The sequence below is a fragment of the Cynocephalus volans genome, chromosome 10 (genome assembly GCF_027409185.1).
Source record: "Cynocephalus volans isolate mCynVol1 chromosome 10, mCynVol1.pri, whole genome shotgun sequence".
Classification (NCBI taxonomy): Eukaryota; Metazoa; Chordata; class Mammalia; order Dermoptera; family Cynocephalidae; genus Cynocephalus; species Cynocephalus volans.
The window spans coordinates 111,174,385-111,191,981 of NC_084469.1; the positions used below are offsets into that span (position 1 = coordinate 111,174,385).

The window sequence follows — 17,597 nt, forward strand, 5'->3', positions numbered from 1 at the left end:
ACACAGAGATGGTGGAGTGGCTGCAGAGGAAGGGTTCTTTATTGTGGGAGGTGGATAGAACTGGAGGAAGGTCAGCAGCCCAGGAGGGCACTGCCCTGGCCAGCTGGAGGTCAGGGCTGGGCAGGGCACCCTTCGCCCCATCTCTCATCTCCCTCGGCGCATCCCTGGGGAGCCACCATCACTCAGCAGATTCCGCATCAAACCTGAGGTCCTGAAGAACTTCGCTGATCGCTTCCATGGTTTTAATTACCCTACAAGAGTGGATGGGAACTATAAATAAAACCCAGATGGGGTGAATTAGCTTCCACTGCACAGCTCTGAGGTGGCTGCAGCAAGCCCCGGGGCCCTCCTGCCACCGCCAATCCTCCAAGCAGCACTAGCAGCAGGCAGGACCATTTGGGTTCCTGGGAGGATAGATGGCCCTGTAGGTAAGAGTGAGCTGAGAGAAAAGGACATCTTGCAGGGGGTGGTGTGTGTGTCACATGCCATCAGGTTATGAAGTATGACGGTGGCAAATGTGTGTGCTTGGAGGTTGAGGATAGGAAAGCACAGACGGTGGGGCGTGGGCAACCACGTCTGTGTGCCACTTACAGCCATGTGTACAAGATTAGTGTGTGTCCAGGTGCACAGCTGTGTCCAGGCAACGCACAGCAAGTTTCTGACATGAAATTGCAGAACATGGGGAATGAGTACACCTAGAGGCCAGCAGGTGAGGACACCAGTGTGCACCACACCTTAATGATTGCGCTGAAGACCAGAGGGTGGACTCAGCTGCCTGGGACTGACAGTGGCAGCCCTGGGACACAGCAGGCTGGGGCGAGTGCCTGAAGGTGCACATGCAAATCCAGGCCAGCCCACCGGTGGCAGTGCTCACTTCATCTTCAGCTGGTCCATCTGTGCAGTGTCCTCCTGCTCCATCAGCTCTGGAGCCCCCATCAGCTGCAGCAGGGCCACCTGCGGGAGAATGGGCAGCGGGGAGGGCGTCAGGAGGAGCATAAGCCACCACCCCGCCCTCCCACACTGTTCTGAGGCACCCAGAGCAGCAGTGCAGGGAAAGTGCCGCGTGGGGCGGTGCTTTGCGCGGGAGGGGCCTGGGGCTCAGTTTCGTGTGTCTCCTGAAGGGGGATCTCGTGGGCGGGCCAGTCTGTACCCAGAGCCATGTGGGAGTGGCCTGGGAACAGCAATAAAGTCGCAGTCGGGGATTGGCGGCAGGGGTGGCGTGGGGAGGCCTGTCTCAGGGGCGGGGGAGGGCATCAAAATCCCAAGGTGGGAATTCAGGAGGGGGCTGTAGTCGCTTGGGAGGGGGCGTGGCCTGGGAATAGGGCCGGTCTCGTGGAGGGCGTGGCCTCACGTGGACATGCCTCCTCCAAGCCAGGATTGGCTGCAGGAGCGGAGTGGGCGGGTCCTTGTAACTCAGGAAAAGCAGGTCAAAATCTCGACTGATCCAGGGATACCCCGGAGAGGGTCTGGCCTGGGACGCCCTCCTATCTGCAGGGACCTGAGACACTGGGAACAGTCAAGAGTGGGAGGCGTTGCGAGGGCGGGGCCTGGGCTGTGGGCGTGTTTTAGGATTAAGAACCAAAAGTCTGGAATAAGATTGGTAGTGGACAGGAGGGGGCAAGACCCGAGAATCCTCAAATGAAGCCTTAGTCGGGGGTGAAGGTGGGGCAGGAAGAGGTGGGGTCCGAGGCGGGGGCCTAGGCCCCTCCCCAGGGGGCGCGCAGAGGGCGCGGCAAGACGCGTTCTGAGAGACAAGGCTCGGGCGGGACCGAGCCTCACCGTGGCCAGCCGCGTCTGCTCCAACTCTTGCAGGTTGCGCACGTGACTGGCGAGCAGCGGCTGCGCGCGAGGTCCGGCCAGCTCCGCTTCCACCGCTAGCACCTCCCGCGAGGCGGCGGCGAAGGCCTGGGTCACCTCGTGCACTGTGTTCCGGTAGCGCGGGAAGTCGTGGTTCGGACGGCTGCGCAGGTACTGGAGGTGGCCTCTGTAGCGGGTGAGAGTTCTGAGGCCGCGCCTGGGCTCTACGGCCCTGCACCCGCACCAACCACTTGAAAGCCCCCAGGTGATGTCTCCCAGGAGAGTAGAAGGCTGGCACTGAGGACGCTTCCCGACTTCCGCAGGGGAACTCGGGACAGGTCCACCTCTGCGCTCGGAGAGGGAGAGACGCCACAGCAAGTGGGCCGTAGGGCGTGGGGACTCGCTCTGGCTCGTTGCAAGTGAAAGCGAGGATCGGGTACCCTCGCAACCCCCACCCCACCCGCGCCCCGCGCCCCGCGCCCCCGCACTCACTCCTCCAGCCGGCGGAAGGCCCGGGCGCGCTCAGCCTGCAACTGGTGGATGCGCTGTACCAGCGTCCCAAGCGGGGCATCTTTCTGCAGGACGGGGGCACGGCTGGGACATGAAGCCGGCGCCCCAGGCCTGCACCGCCCGCCCCCCGCCTGGGCCCGTGCTCACCCAGGGCCACGCCGGCTCCTCGCTCTCCGGGGCTCCGACCGCCTCCGCGGCGCCAGGCACCGCGGAGATGGCCGACTCCGCCGCGGCCTCGGTGGTGATCATGACTGCGCAGCCCGGGCCACGCTCCGGGGCGGGCTGCTCCGCTGCGCCCGGCGCCCCCTGCAGGCCTGGAGGTCTAGGGGCCCCAATTTGCGGCCGGCTGGCCCGGGGACCCCAGAGAGGAAGGCGGATGGGGGGGGGGGGCCGACTGCCCAACCCGACACCCTCCGCCCATTCTTTTTCCTATCCAGCACCCGCCTTCTCCTGTCGTCTGTCCCTGAATGCATGGCTCAGAATACAGCAAAGCTGTTAGCTCTTTGGTGTTCCTATACACGTATCAACACCGACTTAATTTCATCCGCGCCACATCCTGTCCCCACTCAAATCAAGGGCTGACACCTAGAAGAGCAAGAGGTTGGTGGTGACCTGGCCTAAGGAAGAGGGCCAGTTGTAAGGGATGAAGAATGGACTAGTTGAGGTGTGGGGTTATGGGGTGACCGAGACTCCAGCCTTTTAGGAAGAAGCCTAGCCCCTTCCAGAAGCGCAAGGGACTAGGCTGCACTCAGCCTTCCTTAGCCTGCCTGGGTTATCATTTACTTCAAGACTCAATCAAAACTAAACAAAGTGAGTGCTGTTCACCCCAACACGAAGAGCATAGCTTTGGTTGGGCCTGTCTGGGGCACTGCAACCCACTGACTCCAGCAGCATTATTATATGTTGTAAAGACACCAAGGCCTGTTCCTGAGATTGAGGTCATTGGTTTCAGGTGCTCCTGATGTTCAATCAAAATTAAGAACAGCTGTTTTATACCAGGTGGGGTGGGCCTAACTTTCTACTCATCCACCCACACCTGGACACCTCTAGGCCCAGGCTTGAGGAACACCTCAACGTGCCTGATTAGGTCCCAGGCAGTTACACAGCTGATCCTCAGTCCTACCAATCCCAGGACGAGGGTCTTTATTCCAATATTACAGATGACAAAATCCAGGTCTAGGGTATTCACTCAAAGAGCCGGGACTGAAATTGGCTCTTGCTTTGGTTGTGGCATACCCTCCCAGATGTGTAGGGCAGGGACCAATGCCTGTTTTGCTGCATCCAGGACAGAGGACCCCCAAGGGTGACAGAGAATGAAGTGCTGACTAGAGTCCTTAAGAGAGATGCCCACTCTTCAGCCACCTCCCTGGACAGAACAGCCTTGTGGACACAAGTTACTGCTCCAGTCAACGAAAGGGAAACTTTATTGAGGCCTCAGGGCCACGGTGCTTGGGCAAGAGGCTGCCCTGTGGGGAAGGAGGAACATGGAGGGGCCTTATTTGACCTTCTTCTTGGGGCGCAGGTTGTTGGTGTGGCCGCACTTCTTCTTGCGACAGTTGACAGCACGGGGATGCAAGCGGGCATAACACCTGCACAGGGACAGAAGGTACTGGTAGGGCATGCCCTGGCCCCTGGCATGGGCCACACCATCCCGTGCCATCCCCAAGCATCTGAGCACACATACTTGCGGCAGATCATCTTGTCACAGTTGTACTTCTGGGCCAGCTGGCGGAGGGAAGGCTCAATGATGCCACCTCGCAGGCGAAGCACCAAGTGCAGGGTGGACTCTGCAGGAGACAGAGAGGGACAGTGACTGAGCCCAACCCCAGCACGTCAGTCACAGGGCAGGGTAGGACTCTCCAGTGCTTCATGAGTATTCTATGCGTAGATAGACACAGTGACCCAGTTGGACCTGCCCCACAGAACTTCCATCTCAGCATTTACCACAAGCCCTTGGGGAGTCTGAGTTTAATATACTGGGTGTCCATCTGGAGTTTCTGACAGGCAAGGCAACTTTTAAGTGGTACAGGGTAAGATACTGAAGACTTGTTACTGCAATAAGTGACACTGATTTCCTTTACAGGAGAGATAAAAGCTTTCATCACATTTTTAAATAAAACACAAGTCATTAAAAAAAAGAGATCACTCCCACTTGGAAACACAGGTGTTAGTTGCCAAATGCCTCCCAGCAAGGAACACTGTCTTAAAAAGCAGGACTCCGCATCCCATCTGAACTTCACCTGAGGACCTGTACACAACCATCAACCCCACCCCTGGTACCTTTCTGGATGTTGTAGTCTGAGAGAGTGCGGCCATCCTCCAGCTGTTTGCCCGCAAATATCAGACGCTGCTGGTCAGGTGGGATGCCTGGGGAGAGAGGGAAGCCCAGTTACTCAGGCTCCATCAAGCATGTCTCTGACAGCGCCTCCCTGCAGGGGTGCTCCAGTACTACCCTCAATCTCTCAGAAGGGAAATGAGGTACCAGCACCCACCCCCCACAAGACAGGAGTTCCCCTGGGCTGAGGGGATCCCAGTAGGTAGACAAAGCCGGCAGACTCAGCTCAACTCACCCTCCTTGTCTTGGATTTTGGCTTTGACATTCTCGATGGTGTCGCTGGGCTCGACCTCGAGGGTGATGGTCTTGCCCGTCAGGGTCTTCACAAAGATCTGCATCTCTGCGTCTGCTGGGGGGGGGGGGGGCAGGATGGTGTGGTGAATGTTGCATGTCTGTATGGTGCAAGCTCAGGTTCTCGCCAGGCCAAGGCCCTAACTGCTAAGCCCTATGCCTGGACTGATCCCAACCGCAGGCCTCCCTCAATGCCCGTCCTCCTTTCACCCCTCCAAGCCTGGCCTTTCTGGGTTATTTTCTCACACTCCCCGGTCTGCAGCCTACACGTGTCCTGTAACTCAGAACCACACTTTCCCCACACCATTCCTGGATTTGGTGACACAGATGTGCTTCCCAAAAGCAAGAGCTATAGTTGTGCTCCTCAGGCTCAGCAGAGGAGGGACTCCGTCAGTGTTTGCTGATGGAATGACAAGCACCCTGGGGCACCATCTTGCCTAGCACATTTCCCCTGGGCATGGTCCCATCCTTCCCACCGTCTCTGCAAGCTCCTGGGCTACTCTTTAGGCTGCCCTTCCTGCCAGCCTGGATAGGAATCCCATCTCAATAGCCATCCCCTGCCAACACACACGCACTTTTCTCTCAGAGCCCTTTCTTCTCTGACTCCAGGCTGGAAAACCCAAAACTCATGGTTTCTTTTCCAGTTATGCCCAAACTCCCCAAATGCCACTCATCGCTTTTGCTCCAAGCCATAAACAATCATGGCTGCCATTTAGTATCTGCCAACCACGTGCCAGGCGCTTGTTTACCCACGACACTTCAAGTCCACAAGACGGACGCTGCCGCCAGCCCCACCCTACAGACGCAGAAAAAGAGACAGGTACAAAGACCCAGCTCAAAGAATTTAACACTTTAAAGGGACGAACGCAGTGCCTAGCCCAGAGTTAACGCTATACGGTCACAACCCTGTCCCATCGACTCGGGTCAGCCGGGACGACCCGTCCCCACCCCAAGGACTCTGGGGTCGCCGCGGCCGGCATAACGGGCAGCCCATAGAGAGCCGCGCTCGCCCTCGGGGCCGTGGCAGAGACCCGAGCCTCGGCCTCGCGCGCCCCGCCCCGCCGCCCACAGCCCGCGTGGGCCGGCTCGGGGGCCGCCCCCCGCAGCCCCGACCCGACCGGCCCGAAACGAGCCCGCACAGCCTCGGCCACCGACCCGCTCGGCCGCCTCGTTGAAGAGAAAGAGGGCGGCGGAACCGGAAACCGCGGCGACCCGCTGAGGGCGCCTGCGCATGGGGCACGCCACGCGCCTGCGTCACAATCCACGCCCCGCCCCGCCGCCATGTTAAGTGCTGGCGAGCGAAGCCGCGACGCGTGCGGGCGGGCTGTGCCCGCGGGTTTCCGGTGTGGGATCCGCACGCCGGGTCACGTGAGCGGAGGGCCTCACCTCTGCAGGTGTTGCGGGCCCCTGTCTCCGGACCTCCAACAGCTGCTGGCACTTGGCGGGACTCTGGGAGTACTTGGGCAGAGGGGCGAATGCTTTCTGTTAAAGCGCAGGCATCCAGCGCAGGTCCAGGACGCAGGGTTGGGGCAGGGAAGGTAGGAGGCTCAGGGGCCGAGGTAGGAGACCCCGGGAGCCACCGGAGGCTGCTAACACTGGAGACGGTTATCAGAAAGCTCTCTGGCCGCCGTGCACGGAAGGGTTTCAGGGCCGAGCGTACAGGAGCAAAGAGAGCAGGTGGGACAGGTGCATTCGCCCAAAAAAAGGGGACGGGGAGTGGTGAAAGGAGCCGGTGGGACCCAGGTCTGTTTTGGATGCAGGACCGAGACTTGGGGAAAGTGCTGGGCGCGGGAAAGAGGTGAGGACGGAGAAGTTGCCTGCAAGACTGGCAGCCTACTTCTTTATTTCCTTGCCCATTTCCCAGGGCCCGCTATGTACCAAGCAAAAGCAGACACGCTTGTGTCTGGGAAAATGCCTTTATCATTTCTCAGTGTCCAAAGATGAGGGGACGACTCAGGGACAGTGTCTAATGGGGAGCGGGACCCAGTCAAGCTCCCTGAGTTCACCCTGGGGCTGAGACCTGGAGGAGTTATTCAAGGAGGTGAGGGAACAGAGTTGCAGGCAGAGTGAAAAGCACATGCAAGGACCTAGGTGATCATGGGAACTTGAGTTATAGCTGCCACCACAGGGGACTCCCACCAAGAGCAGCCACATCTCCTATCTCAGTGGTGCCTGGTCCCCTGCCCCATACTCAGCACTTGTGCACCTTCTGGGCACCAGGGCCCAAGGATGGAAGGAAGCCACGGCTGGGTGTAAGCTTCCCTTTTTATTGATGAGTCTTTTTATTGATAACTTCTCAACAGCATCTGTAAACATCGGATACAAAAATATTCCGTTAAACTCTTTTCCAAGGTGACTCGGCTTGCTCCACGGAGTCCTGCTAGGCCCCCAAGGCCACATCTCTGTCCAAAGAAACACAGGCCTCATCAGGCTCAGGGCTGAGTGGATGGCCAGCCTCCGTCTCAAGCCTTTTACCTGTCTCAGAAACCCCCTTGAGAGACCAACCGGAGGAAGTATTTGAGACTTTTGTTGGAGGACGGGGCAGGGAAACCAGAATTAATGGGTGCAGGGCTGGGCTGGGGTGAACTCCTATGTGACACTGCTCGTCCACTTCAAGGAAGTCCTCACCAGGGAGCAAGGGACATCTTGCTCTTGTGTCTGGGAACCTTTTAAATATTGTTCAGAGCCGACCGCAGGCCTGGCTCTGGAAAAGTTCCCTAGTGCCCAGCTCCGTGACTCCAGCTGGGATGGATGTGCCCTGGCATGGCAGAGGTGCCTGCAGAAGAGAGATGTTCTTAGGGAGGAAGGAGCGGGAATTAGAGACCCCCAGGAATCCCACACCCCTAGGAAGGGAGCCCTGTATGACAGAAGAGGGTGGCAAAGATGATGATTCTGAGGCAGGGTTACCCACTGCCACCTCAGACACGTAGGTGGTGGGGGGAGTGCCGCTGCCCTGAGACCCCATAGTGTGTGGGGAGCAGGGCTACTCGCCCAGCATCTCTTCCTCATCAGTCTGGCTGTGGCCATTGATGGCAGGGGAGCCAGGCCGGACGTGGGACAGGTCCTCAAAGCCGGGGCTAAGGGAGGGTGAGACGGTGTCAGGGCTGGTGTCACACGACCCCGTGCTCTGTTCTGAGGTGGCAATGGTGGTTGTGGTGCTGGGTGGGATGGGGTCTTCATCCTCATCCTCCAGGAATGACGCTTCCGGGATGTCTGGGGGAAGGAGGCCCAGGAGTTGATTCAGTCACCTTGCTGGGCCCTGTGATGTGGGCCTTACTGTGCATGTGACCCAGCAGTTCTCCATACCTCATCAGGGCATGACTCAGCCCTTTTTACAAAGGAGGAAACTGAGGCCCAGGCAGGTAAGAGGCTGTCCTTCAAGATGAGGTGAGGTAAGGACACAGCCTCTGGGGTTAGGCTGACATGGGACCTAGGGGTGAGGAGAGCCTGGCCCCATCATTCCCGCCCCTCCCCGCAACTGTGTCACCTGGGCCAGGCACCTCACCTGCCCTCTCCTCAGCTCCTTGCTCTGTAAACTAGGAGACTACGCCCTGTGGTTGTCAGCATCCCTGGGATGGAGAGCTGTCGGCCCATTCAGCAGATGGGGTGGACTGAGGCTCAGCGTGGGGGAACCCTTTGAAGTGGCAGTGACACAGAGTGGTGGCCCAGAGCACTCTTGGGTTCTGAAGCCAGACAGACATGAACTCAAGTCTCGCTCCTGCCCTTTCTGGCTGTGCTTCCTCTGACAAAGTCGCGTCCCCTCTGGGCCTCAGTTTCCCCTTCTGTGAAATGGGGATATTCGCAGCCCCAACCTCAGGGGTTGTTGGTAACAGTCTAGCTTAGGGGTACATGACACTGAGACAAGGACTGTCATTGTGCTTGTCCACATTCCCCTGTGCAACCACCCCCCAGGAAAGGGACCCTGGTCCAAGCACCTGCTGTGCAGGCTGCTGAGAGGACCAGGCCAGCACCCCCAACCCTGCTCCCTGCCCCAGGTCTCTCTGTACCCACTGCCCACTAGGGCCTGGGCTCAGTGTCAGCCCCTAAGGTGACTTTCCGGAAGCCAGCCCTGGGCTGAGGGTGCTGGCATCCTCAGGCACAGAGGCCAGATGTGGTCACAGGAGCCTGGGGTAACACTTACGGCTGAAGGCCTCTGGGTGCTGTCTGGCCAGTTTCCCTTTCAGTGTCCTGTGGGGAAGGGAAGGCACACAGGGCTGAACATGCCGAGCAGATGGGCTGGGCCTGGTGCTGGCCAGGAACCCTTGCTGCCAGCTCTGGGCAGGCGGCAGGAGCCTCCCCTCACCATCTGTTATATCACAGCTGCTGGATCTGGGGAGGTGCTCAGCCCGGCAGTCAGGGCCCTGAGAGCCTCCCGGCAGACCTCCCACCGCAGGGTGGGCATCAACCACCCCACTGTCATAGAGCCTGGGAACTGGCTGGGCCCTCTACCCGCAGTGCCCTTCTTACATCTAACCTCCTCCACACTTCGGATGCTTCTTTCCTTTTTAAGCTGTCTGATATTTGTCTTTTCCTGAAGTAATGCAGCCATGTTTACAAAGAATGGCAAAGGGGTCTTTAGAGCATAATCTCTCACCCTTCACTGCAGCCAGCCAGCCCCCTATAAAGACCACCATGGCTGGTGCCCTGTCCACAACTGTGTGGATACGCTTATTCCTTCCTGATAAGGGTGATAGGGATATGCACCCCTGGGTACCCACCCTTGGGGTTCCTGCCACCTGCACACCATGCCTGGGCAGCTGGCCTGGTGAGATGCCACAGAAAAGATGCGCTTTTAGAAAGGATTTAACCAGCCCATCTCGTGATTTCCACAAGAGCTTGCTCAATAAAACATGTTGTCCTCACTCTTTAGCACCTGCTCCCCAAGTCTGCCAGCGGGTGCAGCCGTCCCCTGGGACACAGTCTGGCAGAAATACTGCTGTGGCACCAGCTCGTTCTGGGCCCAGGTGTGCCAGCTGCGGCTGTTAGTGGCAGCAGTGACGGCACAAGCAGCTCTGGGGGCCACACTGAGTGTTGTTTGTGCCCAGGGACGTGGACATCATCTTTCCTTGTCCTCACAGAAACCAGCTTGGTAAGGACCCACAAAAACTGGAAATCTCATTTCCCTACTGAGAGGACACCTGGGTGGGGGCCAAAAAGGGTGAGTGGATTGCTCTTCTCTGTGTACCGTTTCCTGTCTTGTACATTATGTGTCCAGTGCTGTGAGACATTCTCAAAAAATAAATAAAATTTAAATTAAAAACCTTCAAGATTTTTATCCGAGTTTAGATCTTCTTGGACACTTAAGTGTGCAATGAAGCCTTGTAAAACAAAGGAGTGGAATCTCCCCTTCTCCCTGTTATGTTGCGGAAACTGAATCTCAGATGGGGAGGTGGAGGCAGAGGTCAGCTGGGCTGCGGGATGGGGCCGAGCACCCACCTGATTCTGCGGAAGATGCTGTCCAGGTCCCGCTTCATCTCCACCAGGGTCCTTGTGTGGTGCAGGAAACGCTCACTCATCTGCTGCAGGCGGGCACTGGACAAGCTGTTGAAGTTCAGCAGCATCTCATTGGTCTTCTCAAAGCGGTCCAGCCTGGTGGCACAGAGAAAGCATGAGCTCCCCCACCAGCCTCCAGGGCCCTCCCCAACCTGGCCCTGCCAACTGGTCATGCTAAGCTTGTGCCATTTGCATATCCTTTATAGTTCTATCTGCTGTGTGAGCTATCAAGCGAACTATTCAATCTTCAAAACCCCACTCAAGTGGGTCCTTCTCATGTAGGCTTCTCTACCCCCTCTATCAATCAGACTCTGCTCCTCCTTTGACCCCATTAGCACCAGGTTGTTCCTCCTGCCCAGCCCTAACACCACGGGCCCTGGAGGGTCTGTGTCTGGCTTTAACTCCCTTCAGTCTGGGATTTCCTCAGGAGAGAGATGGGTATAGCTGAAACCCAGGCACACCCAGAACCCCTAGCACATGGTGAGAAAATAAGGAAATCAGGTCTGTGCTGTGCTGCAAGTGGAGGGCGGGGAGAGTCTTTAGCTTGAAGACACAAATGTGAAGCTCCGGGATGTGGTGCTTCCACTCCAAGGCCGTATCAGCCTTGCCTCCCCACAGGGCAGGCTGCAGTCAGGGTGAGGGCTCCATGGCCAAAGAGCCAAGCCCTAGTGAGGGCAAAGGGCATCTACACCCCCTCCAAGAAACCCCGGACACTTTGCAGACACAGCATGGGCTCTGAGAGACCAGGTCCCCAAAAGGAAGTCATCCCACTGGCTCTTTAAAACCCCCTGCAGCCCCTTCTGGTCCCTCCAACTCTCCCCACCCCAGGTTTTGGGACAGGAGCCCCTGCAGCCCCCGCCAAGCCGTCCACAGCTGCAAAACCTTCCCAGAGCCCTGCTTCCTGTGCCAAAGCCTCGCCTCCAGGCCAGGAAGGAATTTACTTTGGAGCCAGCCGGCAGATTTGCTCATTTCCTTCATTTTATCACCAGTGTGGGCCCGGGGTAGGGGCGGGCAGGGCAAGAATGTTGGCCAGTGAGTGGATTCCTTCCCACGCCCGGGACCACAGCCACCACTGACATGTTCTTCTGGGCCAGGATGATGGCATTGACGTCGTCTGTGTTCACCATGCTCAGGATGCGGCTACAGAAGACCCTCGAGGCCGAGTCCGGGGGGTCCATCTCTTTCTCCTCCTCCGCTGCCTGAAACAGGTGGGAAAATGGGAAAGTGAAGTCTTTGGTCTGCACCACTCACCAGGGTAGGTGGGACAGAGAGGCGGGGTCAGGAAACCTATGGGCTGGGGTCTGACCCAACACTGCAGTGGGGATGTGTGACTGTGACTCAGTCTTGCCATCTGAGCCTCAGGTTTGTCATCCTGGGAACCTAGAGGTATTGGAAAAACTAAACGAGGTCAGATTTGTAACGTGCACCCAAGCACATTAGGATGCCATCACCCCCCACCCCCACCTCCACGACCCAAGGCCACGGGCACCTTTCACCTGCACAGATCTGCCAGCCTCCTCTCTCATCCTCCTACACTTGTGCCTGCTCTCCCACTAGCAGGATATTCATGGCCGCCTAGTCAAATCATGACTATTGCCAATGGGTTACCTCTTCCTGAAATTATTTTACTTGACCTGTTTGCCTGTTGCCCCCACAGCAGTGTCAGCTCCAAGAGAGCAAAGATATGTCTGTCTGCAGAGACTGGCCCAGAACCTGGCTCACCGTGAGGGATCACCAGAACCTTGTTTTGGGAGGCAAACAGAATTTTACAAATTCAGCTCTGACTCTAGACTTTTATTAGCAAATTAAAGCCAAGAATGTCAGGCACTTGCAGCCAAGCTATGGGCCCCAGCAACCCAGATGGCTCTGTGGTTCCCAGTTTCCCTGGCACAAAGATGACCATCTGGGTGGGCGGAGGCTTCCCAGAACATGCAGGGCAGGAGGGGCCACAGCAATGACCCTCCTGAAGAGTTCAGGAAAAATCTGGAATCCTGATATAGCTTGGCTCTGGGGCCCACACATATAATGACAGAAAGGCCTACTTGCAATTGGTTAAGATTCACAGGATCAGGAGAGGTGTTCAGAGCCCACTTAATCTACTCTCCCATTTATCGAGTACCTACGTATGCTAAACAAGGCACCAAGTTCATATACTGGGAACTGTTATCATCCTTATGTATAGACAAGAAAACAGGCTCAGAGACTTAGGAACTGGGCCATGATCACCCAGCCAGTGAGTCTGCGTCACAAGAAATGCCCACAGCCCACGGGTTCCACAAAGGTGTGAATCTGAATACGTGTGCAGTAGCCACCCGATGGGACAGCTGCTGCTTGTAGCAGACAATTTGTGCCCGACTTCTGATTTTTTCCGAGGAGAAAAAGAGAAACAGGAACGTGTGTGTGTGTGTGTGTGTGTGTGTGTGTGAAATCGTGTCATTTACAAATGTTATCAACTGATTTTTCCAAAATGCCATGAAGGCCAAGAGTATCTGTCTGTGCCCTGAATCTAGCTGGTGGTTTGCATCCCCTTGCACACCTTCTAGAAATAAGCTGCCGCACCTGGTGAAACCTCGTCCCTCTTAACAGTCACTATGTTTATTGAATTCCAATTACTTGCTAGGCAGGGGCATTCAGTTTCTACATTTCCAAGAAGGCATAAAGAGAACACTTGGATTCAAAGGGCAGAGTCATGGGGCGGGGGGGCACGGCTAGTGCCTGCCAGGTACAGTATTTGGACCTACGGAAATAAAGTTCTGCTTTAAAGCGGGGCTCTTTCCTGTTTCTGGCTCCCAGATGTGAGGGCTGAGGGGTTCATGGCAACCCCCCCTCCCTACCCCCCGCAGCTGCTTCTCTGAAGAAACCTTCCCTGACTACTGCTAGTCTGGCCCACACACAGTGGGGAAATGACAAAGCAAGAGCTCTGGTCACTGCACCAAATACATGTATGGAAAAAACACGCTGACAGGGAGGCTGTGTGACCTTGGGAGGGTCACTTCACCTCTTTGAATGACTTTTCTCATCCACAAAATGGGAACAAGTAAGAATCAAGATCTCATAGTGCTGGCTGTGGGGACTGAAACCAACGGTGACAAGGAACAGAGCTCAGGGCAGGCAGGCTGTTTCTCCAAGGGCAGTGTGAAGTGCGGTTCCGTCCCGGGAACCAGCATTTTAACAAGGGCCTCCTAGGCGCTTCCAAGAACATGAGCAGACACTAGTACAGCACTTCATTTAACCCTCAAACACTCCCACAAGGCAGACACTATCATCTCCGAGGGAAACTGAGGCTCACGGGGGCGGACTCAGTTGCCCAAGGACACAGGGCGAGGCAAAGAGGAGCCACAGTTAAATTCAGGTCATTTAATAAAATTTAACCCGGCGGCCCAAGCTAAAAAAAAAAAAGGCACCCAAGTGGGGCGGGGCTCGAATGTCCCCTCATGCCCCGCTCCCCGAAATCGGGGAAACTGAGGCACAAATGGGCCAATGCCCGGCTCCGGGTACACGGCAAGATCTGAACGCAGGTGGCCACAACTCCCGCGCCCCGGACCTGGATCCGGCCCACGGCGCCGCCCGAGCATCCACTGCACAGACGGGTAAACTGAGGCCTGTGCGCAGCAGGCGTGCCCAGGTGTGGCCAGCGACGCGCCCCACCCCACGGTGGCCCGGGGGCCGCGCCCGAACCGGCCCGGCGTCCCGCAGCCCCGGAGTCCCCGGCCCCACCCCACACTCGGCCCCGGAGTCGGTGGCAGCGGCACCTGCACATCTGGCGGCCTTGTTCGCGCTTCCGGGATGGCGCCCGTGCCGCCGCGACGTCATACGCACCTGCGTGCGAGCTCGCGAGGCGGCGTCTCACCCCGGGTATGACGTGCGTGCTCGGAGGAGCGGCAGGAAGGGGCGGGGCTTAGACGCAAGTTCTGTTCGTGCGGAACACGATGAACAGCCAATCGGCTATTCCCTCGTGCGCCTGCGCAGTTTCCAAAGCATCACGGAGTCGGGGGGGAAGCTGGAAGGTGCGTTCCATTTTATAGATGGTGAGACTGAGGTCCGAGACCGGTAGGCACTCCCCCAAGGTCGTAAATGCTCGAGTGTCCTGTTCCCGAACCAGATCCACGTATCCTACTTTCCAGGCTGGGAATCAGACTCGATTCAAAAACCTGCCCCAGTTTTGGTGACTTTTAGGTTAGCTCAGTTGGTTAGAGCACAGCCTTATAACGCTAAGGTTCACAGGTTCGTATCCCCGTACTAGCCAGCTGCCAAAAAAGAGAAGACAGGAAAACCGAGTATTACAGCCCGGGATCTTGATGTGTCTCATGACTGGTGATGTTGACCTTGATTATCTGCTTAAAGCAGTGTCTACTAGTTTCTCCGCTGTAAAGTTACTATGTTCCCCCTTGCAATTAATAAGTATACTGTGGGAAGGTAGTTCAGAGACCATGCAAATACCCTGTTTTTATCATATTTTTCACCCACTAATTTTAGCATCTACCCATGGTTCTTGCTGGCAGCAGTTATTACTGTGGCGCTTGCTGTATGGATTTTGTATTTATTAATTTAATTATTAATTGGAATTCTGTAAACAAGAGCTGTCCATTCTCCAACTGTGTATTTATTCAAGTATTAACATCACTACGAACTCATGGGCATTTATTTTATCCCGTGGATTATAATTAATTACTATGTTATTTCTTTTGCTAAGAAGAAATTCGTTTTTTGTTTGTTTGGGGGCAGCTGGTCAGTACAGGCGTTGAATCCTGGAGCTTGGTGTTATCAGCACCGTGGTCTTTCTTGTTGTTGCTTTAAGTTAGGTCCTGTGTCCTTTGAATATGTCCCCGTCACTCTGAGCATTTCTGTACTTTTGGTATCACAAGATGTTCCATGCTGTGGAACATCCCTGGAATCAGCCATTTCTCCAAGGATCCTGGTTCCTTTGCTTGAAGTGTGGTATTTAGAAACCAAGATCTGCGTGCTTAGTGTGCTCATTGCTCCTGGGGTGTTACTGCTTCTAGACTCTGTCAGCAGTCAGACCTATAAAACACATGTATATCTACTAATCCGTGTATACACATGTTTATTTACTTCTATATCTATCCCCTTGTATATATACTAAGATGCATGAGTTCATGCATTATTAAGTGTGATAATCCAGGTTCAGTGCATGAACAAAACAGGCAAAGAGTAATTGCTCAATAAATGTTAGCAAGTTATTATTAGTTATGAGATCCTATGATGTGTGTATGTTATGTATTATATGTATAACTTCTCTGGGTCTCAGTTTGTTAACTGTGAGTCTGGGTGATCACAACGTCAACTCCAAAGATTGTCGAGAGCTTGGAAGATACACGTATAAATTCTTGGGCACATGGAAGACTGTTAAAGAGCCCTGGGATTGGACATATCTAAGTTTTGATACCAACTCCGTTACATCCTAGCTGGATGGCCTTGGGCAAGTGGCTTAACCTTATGAAATCATGCAAATGAAATCCTTACAACACAGTAAACCCTCAGTAAACTGTAAGTAATATTATTCCCACCTCTGCTGCCTTCATTCACAGAAAAGTCAACGAAGACCAGGATTCTTATATATTTGACAGTTTTAAAAACTGTTCACTCGTTTGGATCCCTTTACTGGCCAGCCACCCAAAAATAAATAAATAAAAATTAAAATTTTTCACTGCCCACTGGGTGTGGTCCATGTCCAGGGGATTCAGAGAGTACTCAATTCCTGCCTAGCCCTGGAGGAGGAAGAGAGACAGAGTCAGAAACATACACTTCAGCCCCATGGGGATCAGTGCTTAGAAAGAGGGGGGGAGGGACACAAGTCTGAAGGAATCTGGGAAGTGGAGTGTAAAAGCTCATTTTGGGGGCAAAGAAGGTTGTTAAAGAGGCGGGTAGGGCTGGCCTGTGGCTCACTCAGGAGAGTGTGGTGCTGATAACACCAAGGCCATGGGTTCGGATCCCACATAGGGATGGCCGGTTGCTCATTGGGTGAGCGTGGTGCTGACAACACCAAGTCAAGGGTTAAGATCCCCTTACCGGTCATCTTTTAAAAAAAAAAAAAAAAAAAAAGAGGCGGGTACATCAATGGGGTTTTGAGGTGGGATTAGGAGTTTTCTAGATGCAGACTGAGGGACTGAGGAAATTGCAGGGGCAAACGCAGGATGATGGGAAAGCACATAGTGTGGTCATGGTCTTGGTAAGAATGGGGGAGCTCAGGTAGCTAGGCAGCACCAGGGCTGAGAGAGGGGAGCTAGGGTGGTGGCTGCTGGGAGAACTACAACCACGGCTCTATCTGCAGGCTGCAGCAGAAGAGGCCCAGGCTGGAGAAACTAAGGTTTTCAATGGGTCCCTTGGGCTCTGTGAAGGCCAGGAAACATTTATGAGGGTCCTGGAAGGGGTGGGGGCTGCATATCAAAACCAAAAGGGACTTGGCCGGCCCAAATGTTTCATACACAGTGGACTGGAGATGAGAAAATGTTTTCCTCCTTTGTGTGTTCAAGGGAGAGGATAGGAAGTGATAGGAACACTCAATCTGTCCAGTGATGGGGATTGGGGGGGGCAAATTTGGGAACTGGAAGCTTTTCTGTCACCTTTTTCAGTTTCATTTCTTACATAGCACTCATGACAGCTGCAATTATATAGTTATTTGCATTGTTGTTGTGCAATATCCAGCTCTCCCGGCTGGAATAGAAACTCAGTGGGAAGGGAACTGGCTCATCTTGCCCTTCATTGCTGTGACCTTGAACAAAGTAATTAACCTCTCTGTGCCTCAGTTTTTCTGTCTATGAAATGAAGATAATGAGTGTTACCAAACACACCCATCCAATCTTAAAGAAGGCAAGAAAGGAGAGAAAAGAACACATAAGCAGGCAGATTTATGTCCAAATATGTCCATAATTACATTAAATATAAATAGACCAAATGCTCCAGTTAAAAGACAAAGATGAGCAGACTGGATCAAAAAGCAAAACCCAATTCTATGCTGCTTCCAAGAGACACATGTACAATATAAGGATACAGAAAGGTAGAAAAGGATGGAGTCTTTAAAACACTAACCACACCTAGCTAGTTACTCAGTTGGTTGGAGAGTGGTGTTATAACACCATGGTCAAGGGTTCAGATCCTACTACTGGCCACCTGATAAACAAACAAACAAACAAACACACTAGGGTTCACA

At 54.9% G+C, this 17,597-nt stretch overlaps 3 protein-coding genes across 6 annotated transcripts; all 3 read right to left on the minus strand.

Moving 5' to 3' along the window:
• Window positions 1–21: 21 nt before the first annotated feature.
• REX1BD (required for excision 1-B domain containing) lies at window positions 22–2,593 on the minus strand. Its single transcript, XM_063112081.1, has 5 exons — window positions 2,455–2,593; window positions 2,290–2,372; window positions 1,780–1,984; window positions 875–954; window positions 22–251 (listed from the first exon to the last, which is right to left on the minus strand). Exons 1-5 carry the CDS (start codon window positions 2,554–2,556, stop codon window positions 179–181), a joined length of 543 nt encoding a protein of 180 aa, XP_062968151.1. The 5' UTR covers window positions 2,557–2,593; the 3' UTR covers window positions 22–178.
• Window positions 2,594–3,701: 1,108 nt separating this feature from the next.
• UBA52 (ubiquitin A-52 residue ribosomal protein fusion product 1) lies at window positions 3,702–6,168 on the minus strand. Of its 2 annotated transcripts, none has more exons than XM_063110992.1 (5): window positions 6,089–6,168; window positions 4,878–4,988; window positions 4,588–4,674; window positions 3,992–4,094; window positions 3,702–3,896 (listed from the first exon to the last, which is right to left on the minus strand). In XM_063110992.1, exons 2-5 carry the CDS (start codon window positions 4,978–4,980, stop codon window positions 3,803–3,805), a joined length of 387 nt encoding a protein of 128 aa, XP_062967062.1. In that variant the 5' UTR covers window positions 4,981–4,988; window positions 6,089–6,168; the 3' UTR covers window positions 3,702–3,802. The 2 variants fall into 2 exon arrangements, with proteins under 2 accessions (XP_062967062.1, XP_062967061.1); XM_063110991.1 differs by having other exon boundaries at window positions 4,878–4,991; window positions 6,089–6,156.
• A 690-nt stretch (window positions 6,169–6,858) lies between these two features.
• On the minus strand, window positions 6,859–14,324 carry KXD1 (KxDL motif containing 1). 3 transcript variants are annotated; one of them, XM_063111777.1, is made up of 5 exons: window positions 14,246–14,324; window positions 11,504–11,625; window positions 10,370–10,522; window positions 9,075–9,121; window positions 6,859–7,335 (listed from the first exon to the last, which is right to left on the minus strand). In XM_063111777.1, the coding sequence occupies exons 2-5, from the start codon at window positions 11,602–11,604 to the stop codon at window positions 7,091–7,093; spliced, it is 546 nt and encodes a 181-aa protein (XP_062967847.1). In that variant the 5' UTR covers window positions 11,605–11,625; window positions 14,246–14,324; the 3' UTR covers window positions 6,859–7,090. The 3 variants fall into 3 exon arrangements, with proteins under 3 accessions (XP_062967847.1, XP_062967846.1, XP_062967848.1); XM_063111776.1 differs by having other exon boundaries at window positions 6,860–7,335; window positions 14,179–14,267; XM_063111778.1 differs by having other exon boundaries at window positions 7,197–8,146; window positions 14,179–14,267.
• Window positions 14,325–17,597: the final 3,273 nt, after the last annotated feature.

Excerpts from the sequence above, each read along its gene's own strand:
- REX1BD (XM_063112081.1), bottom strand. The coding sequence starts at position 2,556 with ATGATCACCACCGAGGCCGCGGCGGAGTCGGCCATCTCCGCGGTGCCT. Across the intron at positions 1,985-2,289 it reads GCCTTCCGCCGGCTGGAGGA|AGGCCACCTCCAGTACCTGC; the intron begins GTGAGTGCGGGG and ends CACCCGCTACAG. Across the intron at positions 252-874 it reads ATGGACCAGCTGAAGATGAA|GGTAATTAAAACCATGGAAG; the intron begins GTGAGCACTGCC and ends CCACTCTTGTAG.
- UBA52 (XM_063110992.1), bottom strand. The coding sequence starts at position 4,980 with ATGCAGATCTTTGTGAAGACCCTGACGGGCAAGACCATCACCCTCGAG. Across the intron at positions 4,095-4,587 it reads AGACTACAACATCCAGAAAG|AGTCCACCCTGCACTTGGTG; the intron begins GTACCAGGGGTG and ends TGTCTCCTGCAG. Across the intron at positions 3,897-3,991 it reads GACAAGATGATCTGCCGCAA|GTGTTATGCCCGCTTGCATC; the intron begins GTATGTGTGCTC and ends GTCCCTGTGCAG.
- KXD1 (XM_063111777.1), bottom strand. The coding sequence starts at position 11,604 with ATGGACCCCCCGGACTCGGCCTCGAGGGTCTTCTGTAGCCGCATCCTG. Across the intron at positions 10,523-11,503 it reads ATCCTGGCCCAGAAGAACAT|GCTGGACCGCTTTGAGAAGA; the intron begins GTCAGTGGTGGC and ends CTGTGCCACCAG. Across the intron at positions 9,122-10,369 it reads AGCATCTTCCGCAGAATCAG|GACACTGAAAGGGAAACTGG; the intron begins GTGGGTGCTCGG and ends CCTTCCCCACAG.